At 49.3% G+C, this 13058-nt stretch overlaps 1 protein-coding gene across 3 annotated transcripts in view; it reads right to left on the bottom strand.

Annotated features, from left to right (window-relative positions):
- Nucleotides 1-9709: 9709 nt before the first annotated feature.
- The window catches only part of LOC127586685 (CD276 antigen-like), an 8865-nt gene continuing 5516 nt past the window's right edge, over nucleotides 9710-13058 (bottom strand). For 2 of the 3 annotated variants that reach the window (XR_007958718.1, XM_052044812.1), the window contains exons 3-4: nucleotides 12796-13005; nucleotides 9710-11985 (exon numbers count right to left, since the gene is read on the bottom strand). Coding sequence is in view for 2 of the 3 variants with exons in the window: in XM_052044812.1 (XP_051900772.1) it covers nucleotides 12809-13005 (197 nt within the window). In the remaining variant the exon portion in view is untranslated. Of the gene's footprint in view, nucleotides 11986-12224; nucleotides 12363-12795; nucleotides 13006-13058 lie in introns of those variants that run through there. The other variant, XM_052044813.1, reaches the window with a different exon arrangement.

Here is a 13058-nt window from a genome sequence, read left to right as displayed (position 1 = left end):
GAGACTCTCAGATAGACATGAATAATAGAGAAATGGAGGGCTATGTGGGAGGAAATGGTTAGATAGATCTTAGAGCGGGATAAAATGTCAGCACAACACTGTGCTGTAGTGTTTTATGTTCACTGAAGTCAGGCTAACTGGCCTATAATTTCCTATCTTTTGCCTCCCTCCCTTCTTAAAGAGTGGAGTGACATTTGCGATTTACTAGTCCTCCGGAAGCATTCCTGAAGTGATTCTTGAAAGGTCACTATAATCACTTCAGCTGCCTCTTTCAGAACCCTGGGGTGTAGCCATCTGGTCCAGGTGACTTATCCATCTTCAGACCTTTGTTTCCCAAGCACCTTCTCCTTAGTAAGAGCGACTACACTCACTTCTGCTCCCTGACTCTCTCGAATTTCTGGCATGTTGCTGGTGTCTTCCACAGTGAAGACTGACAAAATACTTACTCAGCTCGTCTGCCATTTCTTTGTTCCCCATTACTATCTCTCCAGCGTCATTTTCCAGTGGTCCAATGTGCACTCTTGCCTCTCTTTCACTCTTTATACATCTGAAAAAACTTTTGGTATCCTCTTTTATATTATTACATAGAACACCAGACCACAGTACAGGCCCTTCGGCCCACAATGTTGTGCCGACATTTTATCCTGCTCTAAGATCTATCTAACCCTTCCCTCCCACATAGCCCCCTATTTTTAACTAGCTTACTTTCAGATTTCATCTTTTCTCCCCTTATTGCTTTTTTAGTTGTCTTCTGTTGGTTTTTAAAAGCTTCCTGCTAATTCTTGCAATATTGTATGCTCTCTCTTCTGCTTTTATGCTGTCTTTGATGACCCTTGTCAGCCACGGTTGCCTCATCCTCCCTTTAGAATGCTGCTGCTTCTTTGGGATGAACTGATCCTGCATCTTCTGAATTACTCCCAGAAACTCCTGCCATTGCTGCTCTACCGTCATCCCTGCTAAGGGCCCCTTCCAATCAACTTTGGCCAGCTCCTCTCTCATGCCTCTGTAGTTACCTTCACTCAACTGTAATACCGACATATCCGATTTTAGCTTCTCCCTCTCAAACTGCAGGGTGAATTCTATCTTATTATGATCACTGCCTCCTGAGGGTTCCTTTACCTTAAGCTCCCTAATCAAATCTGGTTCTTTGCACAACACCAAATCCAGAATTGCCTTTTCCCCAGTGGGCTCGACCACAAGCTGCTCTAAAAAGCCATCTGATAGGCATTCTACAAATTCCTTCTCTTGGGATCCAGTGCCAACCTGATTTTCCCCAATCTACCTGCATATTGAAATCCCCCATGACCACCGTAACATTGCCCTTTTTTTTTTTACATACCTCCTGCCACCAAACTAGTTATGTATCTCTCCCTGGATCCCATGTGATGTAACCTTCCAGACCAGACTATCATGCGGCACCTTTATCAAAGGCCTAGCTAACGTTCATATAGATAACGTTTACCACCCTGCCCTCATCTATCCTCTTGGTTAGCTCTTCACAAAACTCTAACAGATTTGTGGGACACTATTTCCCATGCACAAAGCAGCGCTGATGATCCCTAATCAGTCCCTGTCTATCCAAACACTGGTAGATCCTGTCCCTCAGAATCCCCTCCAGTAACTTACCCACCACTGATGTCAGAATCTGCAGCCCTGGCTTGTCTTTGCTGCCTTTCTTAAACAACATTAGCAACCTTTCAGTCTTCCGGAACGTCACCTGTGGCTAAAGATGAAGCAAAGGCCTTCGTGATTTCTTCCTGAGCTTCTCACAAGATCCAAAGATGTATTTGGTCTTCAGGCCCTGGAGACTTTTCCCTCGTGTATGCCTACATGCCTTACACTCAAGGGATTCACCTGTTCCCAACTGCCTAAACCCAATGCGTGCCTCCTTTTTCCTGCAGAGCCTCGATATCTCTTGTCAGCCATGGTTCCCTGAACTTGCCTTTCACCGTGACAGGAACGTGTTGCCCCTGGACTCTTGATATCACACTTTTAAAAGCCTCCCACTTGGCAGACGTTCCTTTACCTGCAAACACCTCATCCAATCGACCTCTGCAAGATCCCTCCTAATGATTCCCGGCCCAATGTAGGACCTCAACCTGTGGATGTCCTATCTTTCTCCATAGATATTTTAAAGCTAATAAAATTATGGTCGCTGGATTCTTCAGTCACTTGCCTGACCTCATTCACTAAGAGGAAGTCCAGTGTTGCATGCTCTCTCGTCGGATCCTCTATATATTGATTAGGGAACCTTTTATAGATTAGGGAACACATTTAACAGATACAACTCCGTCCAAGCCCTTTGCAAAATTGGTGACACAGCGTGAACCCCGAACACTGTGCCGCGAGATGGGAGAAAGTGTGAGTGAATCGCTGCCGCACCTGGAAAGAACGTCTGGATCCCTGGATGGTGGGAAGATGGGGGAAGGACAAACGTTGCATGGGAAGGTGCCGTAGGAAGGGGAGTGGTTGGCAGGGACGGAAGGAGAATCGAAGAGAACTGTCCCTGTGGAATGCTGAACCTGGGACGAAAATATTTCCTGTGAGGGTGAATATCAGGGAGCTTTCAGCAGCTCTTTATAGCAGCATCTGCAGGTTTTCATTCCTGTGTGGTACTGAGGACCACAAACTGTCCCAAGCCCAGCGGGCATCACGCTGAGGAGAATAACACTGGGCTGCTCCTGCTTGTGAGGAAAGCAATAAACGGAACACTATCTGAGATTGGCCAGGTGACTCTGAGGTCTTTAGATCAAGGGAGAGTTCACCGGAAATATTTTACAATGTATGATAGTTGATCATGGAGAGAGGCCCCTCAGCCCATCGAGTCCATGCCGACCACCAACCACCCATTTACACCAGTCCATAGAGTCAGAGCAATACAGCACGGATACAGGCCTTTCGGCCCAACCAGTCCATGCCGACCACTGTGCCCACCCAGTTAGTCCCAATTACCTGTGTTCGGCCTGTATCCCTCCAAACCCTGTCCCTCTGTACCTATCCAAGTGCTTCTTAAATGACACAGTTGTACCTGCCTCACCCACTTTGTCTGGCAGCTCGTTCCATATACTCACCACCCTCTGTGTGGAAAAAGTTGCTCCTCAGGTCCCTTTTAAATCTTTCCCCTCTCACCCTAAACCTATGCCCCTAGTTTTGGACTCCCCTACCCTGGGGAAAAGACTGTTACCGTCCACCTTATCTCTGCCTCTCATAATTTTAAACACTTCTGTCAGGTCGGCCCCTCATTCTCCTACATTCCAAGGAATAAAGACCCAGCCCAGCCAACCTCTCCCTCTGACTCAGGCCCTCAAGTCCTGGCAACATCCTCGTAAATCCTCTCCACACTCTGTCCAGTTTAACCACGTCTTTCCTATAACAGGGTGACCAAAACCATACACAGTAATCCTCCCCACATTCCCAACTTCCCCCTTCGGATTCTACCCCTCACCCACACCCTGGTGGTGGGGGGGGGTGGAGAAGAGGTGGAGCAATTTACAGCCAATTAACCCACTGACCCCACCATCTTGTGGGAAGAAACCAGAGCACCAGGGGGAAACGCATGCTGTCATGGGGAGAACGTGCAAACTCTATATTTTTTTATATTATACATATGTATGTATACACACACACACAGCGCCGGAGGTCAGGATCGAACCTGGTTCCCTGGAGCTGTGAGGCAGTGTACCACTTGGGTACCCAGGGGGAATGCTCTTGCTGCTGCGATGACCCTCCTCCGAGGGGCAGTATCATCAGCAAGGCAATTGTTAGGCTACATTGCCATCTCATGGACACAAGGGGCATTACCCAGGACACAATCCTTTTTTGTTTATGAATTTATTTGCATATTTACCACATTTTAAAATAAAATGCAGTTCTGTTAAGATGCTCCCTGCAGTGCCCACAGGTCCCAGATGATCCCCAGAGAGCAAGTGGACCAGCATTTGACGCCTCCGGGCCTGTAGATAAGATAGATCTTTCCTACAGATAGCTTTATTAGTCACATGTACATCAAAGCCACAGAGAAATACATCTCTTTGCATTGAGTGTTCTGGGGACAGCCCGCCAGTGTCGCCACGCTTCCGGGGCCAACATAGCACGACCACACCTTCCTAACCCATACGTCTTTGGAATGTGGGAGAAACCCACGCCGACACAGGGAGAACATACAAACTCCTTACAGACAGCAGCCAGATTTGAACCAGGGCTGCTGGCGCTGTAAAGTGTTATGCTAACTACTGTACTCAATGGAGTTCAGGAGGATTGGTGGGGGGGGGGGGGGGGGGGGGGGGGGGGGAGAAGGTGGTGAGAGATAAGGGAAGTGGATCTCATTGAAACCTCCCAGATACTGAGCAGCCTGGATAGAGCAGACATGGGGAGGATGTTTCCATCAGTGGGAGAGTCCAGGATCCAAGGACACAGCCACAGAATGAAGGGACATCCCTTTAGAACCAAGATGAGGAGGAATTTCTTCTGCCAGAGTGTGGTGAATCTGTGGAATTTGTTGCCACAGAGGGCAAGTCATTGGGTGTATTTAAGGCAGAGATCAACAGGTTCTTGATTGGTAAGGGGGGGGGGGGTTAAGGGTTACAGGGAGAAGGCAGGAGAATGGGGTTGAGAGAAAAGCCAGCTATAATTGAACAATAGAGTAGACTCAATAGGCCAAATGGCCTAATTCTGCTGCAATAGCTTGTGGATACTGTGCTCTCCCTCTCCAGGAACATAGAGGGACAGGCAGTTGGCTCCCCCTCCTCACCAGGTGCCCCCAGATCAGGAGAGTGGGGGGTCACTCCAATATGCAACCAGAACTTTGATTGGATTAGGGGAGGGTCCAGGTAAGTGGGGAATTAGGGGAGGGCACCAGTGAAAAGGGAACCAGTGGTTGGTGAACTAGGGGCTGGGAGACATCTTTCAAACAGCCAAACTTAGATGGAAAATAAATGCTTCCTCCCTCCCCACTGATCCACCCCTACCCACTTTCTTCACCACTTGATCCTGGTAACAGGCATCACAGTCTCCCAATAACCCCAGTCCCACCCACTCCCAAGTCCCCAGTGACTGGGATAATGCCCCAATCCCTCCCCCCCACACCACTTGTCACAACATCACAGAGAACCCAAACACAGAACCCCAGTACAAGACTGGAGCCGAGATGCTTCCTCAGAACCAAATGCAGGCAGCAACCAGGAGGAATCTTGCCTCAGGGCCCTGAGACCCAACACAGAAACAGGATTTTCAAGGATATACAGCAAAACCAGGACTGCTCTAGAGTTACCAGCTCCAAACAGCCAGACAACAAAAGATACCTGAGGTGGACCAATACTCTGGCAACTAGTGCTAGTGAAACCAGGGTTCTTATGCTAGTCTCCTGATGGGACTCAGGTGTGTGTCATTATGTGATTAGTGGTGCATGGAAACCATGTGCTGCACAACAAGGGACCATCGATGGGGCCGAATCGAGGGCCAGCACTTGGAACCATGACATTTCTCTAAATCCCTCATTTACCAGAACTCTCTTTGGTTTGTCCCTTTTGACTCTCACCAACTTTTATCAATGCACCATAGAAAGCATCCTACCTGGATGCATCACAGTTTGGTACGGCAACTGCTCTGCCCAGGACCGCAATAAACTGCAGGGAGTTGTGGACACAGCCCAGCGCGTCACGGAAACCAGCCTCCCCTCCACGGACTCTGTCTTTACCTCTCGCTGTCTCGGTGAAGCAGCCAGCATAATCAAAGAGCCCACCCACCTGGGACATTCTCTCTTCTCTCCTCTTCCATCAGGTAGAAGATACAGGAGCCTGGGGGCACGTACCACCAGATTTAAGGACAGCTTCTACCCCACTGTGGTAAGACTATTGAACGGTTGCCATATATGATGAGATGGACTCTGACCTCACGATCTACCTTATTGTGAACTTGCACCTTATTGCACTGCACTTTCTCTGTAGCTGTGACATTTTACTCTGTACTGTTATTGTTTTTACCTGTACTACATCAATGCACTCTGTACTAACTCAATGTAACTGCACTGTGTAATGAATTGACCTGTACGATCAGTTTGCAAGACAAGTTTTTCCACTGTACCTCGGTACAAGTGACAATAATATACCAATACCAAATGTCCCTCCTCTCAGTGCTCTCTGAATCCCTCATTTACTGGGGCCCCCCTCCTAATTCCCCATTCACCTGGACCCTCCCCTAATATCCCACTTACTGGACCCTCCTCTACTTACCAGGAACCTCCACTAATTCCCTATATACTGTGGTCTCTCCTATTTCCCCATTTATCAGACTTTAATTCCCTACTAACTACCGTCCAATTATCCCCCATTTACTGGGACACTCCCAAATTTTGCACTCACTGGCACCTTCCCCAAAGTTTCCCAGTTACAGGGACTCTCCCCTATTTCCTCATTTACTGGGACATTCCTGAATTTACCAGCACTCACTCCTGACCCGCCACTTACCAGACACTGCCCCAATTCCCCTTCCTCTGCTCCTCAAAGGTCTCCCATGATTTTCTGTTCCTGCCACGAGCTTTTTTTTTCCTGACCAACCCCATCCAAGGTTCCCGAACCTTGCCATTTTCCCCTTTAGTCTTGAACTTTTGCCAACTCTCTTTTAAAAGGCTCCCACTTCTCAGATGGTGCCAATACACCCTGCCAGGTCTAAATCAGCCTTAACCCAATTTGGGACTTTGAAGACCAACCTTATTCTCTTAAACTTAAAGACACGGTCACGGTCCTCGAACCGACATTTCACCACATGCCCGATTTCACGGCCGAAAACAAGGTCAAGTACAACCCCTTCTCCAGCAGGACTTCTACATAGTGTCTCAAAGAACTACCTTGCACGCACTTGTAAAATCCGCCCCATCGAACCCCTTGCAGAGAGGCAATTGGGGTCAATATTGGGAAAGTTAAACTTTCAACACTGATTCCAATTGGTCACTTTCATATACTTGGTAATCTTTCTGTATATTAATTAGAACATAGCACAGGAACAGGCCCTTCAGCCCGCGTGTCTGTGCCGACCATGAACCCAATTTAAATTAATCCCATCTGCCAGCACATGGTCCATCTCCCTCCATTCTCTCCCTGTTCATGTGCCTGTCTGAATGCCCCTTAACCACCACTGTTGTACCTGCCTCCACCTCTAGCCCTGGTAGCCTGTTCCAAGCACCCACCATTCTCTATGTAAGAAAGGAATTGCCTCGTAAATCTTCTTTAAACTTTCCCCCTCTCACCTTAAAAACTATGCCCTCTGGTATTTGACATTTCTACCTTGGGAAAGGACGTTGACCGTCTACCCTATCTATGCTTCCCATAATTCTATCAGGGTAGTGGACGGTTACCATAACGCTTTACAGCGCCAGCAGCTCGGGTTCAATTCCGGCCGCTGTCTGTAAGGAGTTTGTACGTTCTCCCTGTATCTGCGTGGGTTTCCTCCGGGTGCTCCGGTTTCCTCCCACATTCCAAAGACGTACGGGTTAGGAAGTTGTGGGCTTGCTATGTTGGCGCTGGAAGCGTGGTGACACTTGTGGGCTGACCCCAGAACACTCTACACAAAAGGTGCATTTCACTGTGTGTTTCGATGTACATGTGACTAATAAAGATATCTTACCTCTTATCTCAGCCTCTGACACTCCAGAGAAAACAACCCAAGTTTGTCCAACCTCTCCGAATACTTTCTAATCCAGGCAGCATCCAAGGAGAAAAATTCTGACTGTCTACCTTATCTGTGCCTCTCATAATGTTATAAACTTCTTTCAGGTCTCCCCTCAGCCTCCGCTGCTCCAGAGAAGACAACCCAAGTTTGTCCAGCCTCTCCTTCTAGCTCATGCCCTCTAATCCAGGCGGCATCCTGGTGAACCTCTTCTGCACCCTCTCCAAAGCCCCCACACTCTTCCTGTAATGGGGGTGACCAGAACTACACACAGTACTCCAGATGTGGCCTGACCAAAGTTTTATACAGCTGCAACGTGACTTCTTATACTCAACACCCAAATAGTGAAGGCAGGCGTGCCGTACGCCTTCTTTACCACCGTATCTACCTGTGTTGCCACTTTCAGGGAGCTATGGACTAGCATCCTGTACACCAGTGCTCCTAAGGGTCCTGCCATTTGACTTCCCAAAGTGCAACACCTCACACTTACCCCACCTGCCGTTTCTCTACCCATATCTAACTGTATATTTTGCTGCATCGCTGCCTACACTGTCAACAACTCCACTTCGTCTTAAATATATTCAGTGACTTAGACTGTTCCCATCTCACTAACATTTCTGCCTCAAAGCTTTCCAAAGGTCCCTCTCTCTCTCTCTCTCTCTCTCTTCAAGCTCCCTGCAATTCTCAAACTCTGCTTCCGTCGTTCTCTCGACTCTCACTGATCCCTTGGCTCCCGAGTTAAAGAGCTGATTGCACTCGGTTTCAATGCCCCGTGCACTCTCTGTCCAACGCTCCAGCGGAACTGCTCCCCTCCATTTCTGGCCTCCTGAATCATCCCCCTCAGACCCTGGTGACCGTGCCTTCAGCTGCCCGGGCCCCGAGTTCTGAGATTCCCGTTCTGAGTCTCTTCAAAAGCCCACACAGTCTGTTCCAACCATCCTCTCCCTCAAAGAGTCACGGAGTGGGACACTTCATCCCACGGAGTCCACACCAGCCGTCAAGTACTAACCCTACGCTGATCCTACTTTATTCTCCCCACATTCCCACCAACTTTCCCCCCAAGATTCTACCCCTCACCCACACACTAAGGGGGCATTTCACAGCAGCCGATTAACCCACCGACTCCGCACGTCGTTGGGATGTGGGAGGGAACCGGAGCCCCGAGGGGGAAACCCACGCGGTCACAGGGAGAAGGTGCATACTCCACACACACACACACACACACACACACACACACACACACACACACACACACACAGAGCACCGGAGGTCAGGATCAAACCCGGGTCTCTGGCACTGAGAGGCAGCGGCTCTACCCATTGCGCCATTGTCTCCTTCCTACAATAGGTTGACCTTCTCTCTCCTTCCATTGAAATTGGTATTATCTCACTCTCTATAAATAGGGTTCTGTTGGTGTTGATCAAAAGATTATGCTTCTGAATAAAAGTGAATAAAAGAAAATGTTTCACGAAAATAACATTTTATTTTAATAGCAGCACATCTTCAAACATTAGCCAGAAGTGATGTGACTGATGTGTGAGAGAGAGAGAGAGAGACAGACAGACAGACAGACAGACAGAGACAGAGAGACACACACACAGAAACAGAGAGTCAGACAGAGAGACAGACAGAGAGAGGGAGAGACAGAGACACACAGAAAGAGAGAGATAGACACAGAGAGACAGAGAGAGAGACACACACACACAGAGATGCAAAATGTGTGCAGAATAAAAAGCCGGTGGGTGGGTGCAGGGGGGTGTCAGAGACTGCTGGGGGAGAGAAGGAAAGACACACAGAGTCTTGAATGCTTCAGACCTGCGTAAGAGAGAGTGTGAGTCACAAGCTGTGTGTGTGTGTGGGAGAAGGTGCAAGGACACACTGTATCACACACAAGTATTCACTGGAAACAAACAAAGCAATGAAACAATTCAACGACGAAAGCTGAGAAACCATTCAGGGCCCTCCTCCCCTCTCCCCCCCCCCCTCCCCCTCCTCCCCCAACTGATCAGTCTTCCAGAGGCAACAACCCCATGAAGTATGACGCCTCTGCTCCCCCAGAGTGGGAGGGAGCCCCTTAAAACCATCTGCATGCCCAGAAAGACAATAATTCCAGGCTCTACTGTTCACCTCTGCAGGCAATTCAACTGCAGGAGGTATCGTCCTTATCCCTGCACCTGTTACCTGCCAGGCTCTAGTCACTGGGTACCAGTTCTTGGACCAGTTGGGACATAAATTCATTACAAAGACAGGTTTAGATTCTGAATAGAACAAAGTTAATAAAAGTCTCTCCAACAAAAGGTTAGTGTTGTCAGGTTGATGAGGATGGATTCGCCCAGGGTCTCTTACCTCCGATTGACTTGTCCTCGTCCACTTTTCCCGTTGGGTGCAAGCCATGCCCATCCTGGAGCGTCCCACTGCCCTTCAGCCAATGGGGAAGGGGATGCTCTCCAGGTTAGCTAACAGCGTAAAGCGTGACTGGAGGTCTTCTTGAGGAAAACCCCAAGCAAAGCAGCTAATTGGCTCCCCATTCACCCCTTACCTAAACAGCACGGTGGCCGTGGTGTGCACCGTCCATAGAACCCCCCTGTGGTGAGGTGGTACACTTTGGAAGGACAAACTCCAAGGCGGAGTACAAAGTTAATGGCAGGATTCTGGTGAGTGTGGAGGAGCAGAGGCATCTGGGGGTCCATATCCACAGAGGCCTGAAAGTTGCCTCACAGGTGGATAGGGTAGTTAAGAAAGCTTATGGGGTGTTAGCTTTCATAAGTCAAGGGATTGAGTTTAAGAGCCACAAGGTACATCTCTGGTTAGACCTGTTACATACCAGCAACAATAGAGTACTGTGAGTACCGTGAACACTTAGAGTACTGTGTCCAGTTCTGGTCGCCTCATTATAGGAAGGATGTGGAAGCGTTGGAAAGGGCGCAGAGGAGATTTACCAGGATGCTGCCTGGTTTAGAGAGTATGTATTATGAGGAGAGACTAAAGGAGCTAGGGCTTTACTCTTTGGAGGATGAGAGGAGACATGATAGAGGTGTACAAAATATTAAGAGGAATAGATAAGAGTGGACAGCCAGCGCCTCTTTCCCAGGGCACCAATGCTCAATGCAAGAGGGCATGGCTTTAAAGTAATGGGAGGGAAGTTTAAGGGAGATATCAGAGGGAGGTTTTTTTACCCAGAGAGTGGTTGGGGCATGGAATGCACTGCCTGGGGCGGTGGTAGAGGCAGGTACATTGGTCAAATTCATGAGATTACTAGATAAGCATATGGAGGAATTTAAAATAGAGGGAAATGTGGGAGGAAGGGGTTAGATAGTCTTAGGTGAGGTTTAAAGGTTGGCACAGCATTGTGGGCTGAAGGGCCTGTATTGTGCTGTACTGTTCTATGTTCTATGTTACTCGCCCAGGCTACTCTGACACCACCTCCCAAACCCCGTCACCTTTCCCCCCCAGCAGGGGAAAGAGAAGCAGGTCACCATCCCTGCTTGCTCTGGGTCGATATCCTGGAACTCCCTCCTCAACAGCACCAGAAGGACTTCAACGGATCCAGAAGGTGGCTTGTTCCCAGAAGGGGCAGTTAGTAAATGCCCAAATTCTGCACATGGGGTGTTCTGATCACCTTAGCCCCTCCAAGGGACCTGTCCCACTGTATCTCAAGATTCTGTAGATCATTAATCCCCGAAACCTCCCCCATTCCAGCCTCCATCTCCCTGGGTCTGTTAATGGTCCCTTCTCTGGACTTCGCACCCCCACCATCAGCCAAGCCCAGGTTTACCCCAGCACCCCTTGGATTCTCTGTCCCAACAGGAATTCTCAGAATGATCTGACCACCATCAGGAACGTGATTCAGCTGCTCAGGAGGGCTGTGCTGGGGTGATGTGTTCCCGGTGACGGCCACCAAGAAGCTAGCTCATCCCAACTTCCTCAGGGGAATCTGAGCGATAGGCAGTAAATGTTGGTGTCGTCAGGGACAACTGGCTGCAGAAAGACAAATTAAAAGGCAGGTCTTCGAGGAGACAAACTTTCCAGAGGAAAATAGAAGCAACCCTCAGGTCCAACTTTCACGTGCAGACGCTCAGAACGACTCGAGACTCGGCAGCCATTGTGTGAAGTCGGCCGAACCCGGTGCTGATGAGGCGATGGCTGTCCGTTGAGACCTCAGGGAGGGCCAGGGATCGGGAGGTAGGCAGGTTTGCGAGGGTATTCATACACAAACACCACCTTCTCAGTCACACCCCCCCCAACGACTGGTTGCTGACCTCAGTGCAGGGTCCCTAGGACAAGGGTGAAGCAGTCCGCGGTTGACTGCACTCAGAATAAAACCTAGAAGACAGAATAGTTGGATCAAAACTTAAAATATTGGTATTGGTATTGGTTTATTATTGTCACTTGTACTGAGGTATAGTGAAAAACTTGCCTTGCAAACCGATCGTACAGGTCAATTCATTACACAGTGCAGTTACATTGAGTTAGTACAGAGTGCATTGATGTAGTACAGGTAAAAACAATAACAGTACAGAGTAAAGTGACACAGCTACAGAGAAAGTGCAGTGCAATAAGGTGCAAGGTCACACAAGGTAGAGCGTGAGGTCAGAGTCCATCTCATTGTATAAGGGAACCGTTCAATAATCTTATCACAGTGGGGCAGAAGCTGTCCTTAAGTCTGGTGGTCCGTGCCCTCAGGCACCTGTATCTTCTGCCTGATGGAAGAGGAGAGAAGAGAGAATGACCTGGGTGGGTGGGGTCTTTGATTATACTGGCTGCTTCACCCATACAATGAGAGGTAAAGACAGAATCCAAGGAGGGGAGGCTGGTTTCCGTAATGCGCTGGGCTGTGTCCACAACTCTCTGCAGTTTCTTGCAGCCTTGGGCAGAGCAGTTGCTGTACCAAGCCGTGATGCATCCAGATAGGATGCCTTCTATGGTGAGGAGGGAGCGCCCCACCGCAGGAGGGGCGGTGAGGGAGGGAGCGCCGCGGGGGGCGGTGAGGAGGGAGCACAGTGCCACGGGAGGGACAGTGAGGGAGGGGTGGTGAGGGAGGGAGGGGTGGTGAGGGAGGGAGCCCCATACCACAGGAGGGGCAGTGAGGTACTGGTGGAGTGTGGGGGAAGAGATGTACCATTGTCTACTCACGCTGTGCAGGGGTTCAGTCGGTGTGGAGGTAAGGCAGCAGAAGGACCGACATCCAGGCGATAATTAAGAACTGGGGTCCGTGCCTGGTTCCGCTGCTGTGTCTGGGGAACAGCCTTCGTTCCCTATCCTGGTTTTCCGCTCGGGTTGAATTCCCGCAGCTCAGACCGGAGTCTTCCTTGGTTCTGTTACTTCTTCTATGTGGCCCTGATCCTGGAATTGTGGAGAATCTCCATCAATTTCACACAAAACGTCGAGGGAAGTCG

The sequence above is a fragment of the Pristis pectinata genome, chromosome 37, assembly GCF_009764475.1.
Source record: "Pristis pectinata isolate sPriPec2 chromosome 37, sPriPec2.1.pri, whole genome shotgun sequence".
NCBI lineage: Eukaryota > Metazoa > Chordata > Chondrichthyes > Rhinopristiformes > Pristidae > Pristis > Pristis pectinata.
The sequence above is the reverse complement of the archived record's forward strand: the minus strand, read 5'-3'. Positions and strand labels throughout refer to the sequence as shown.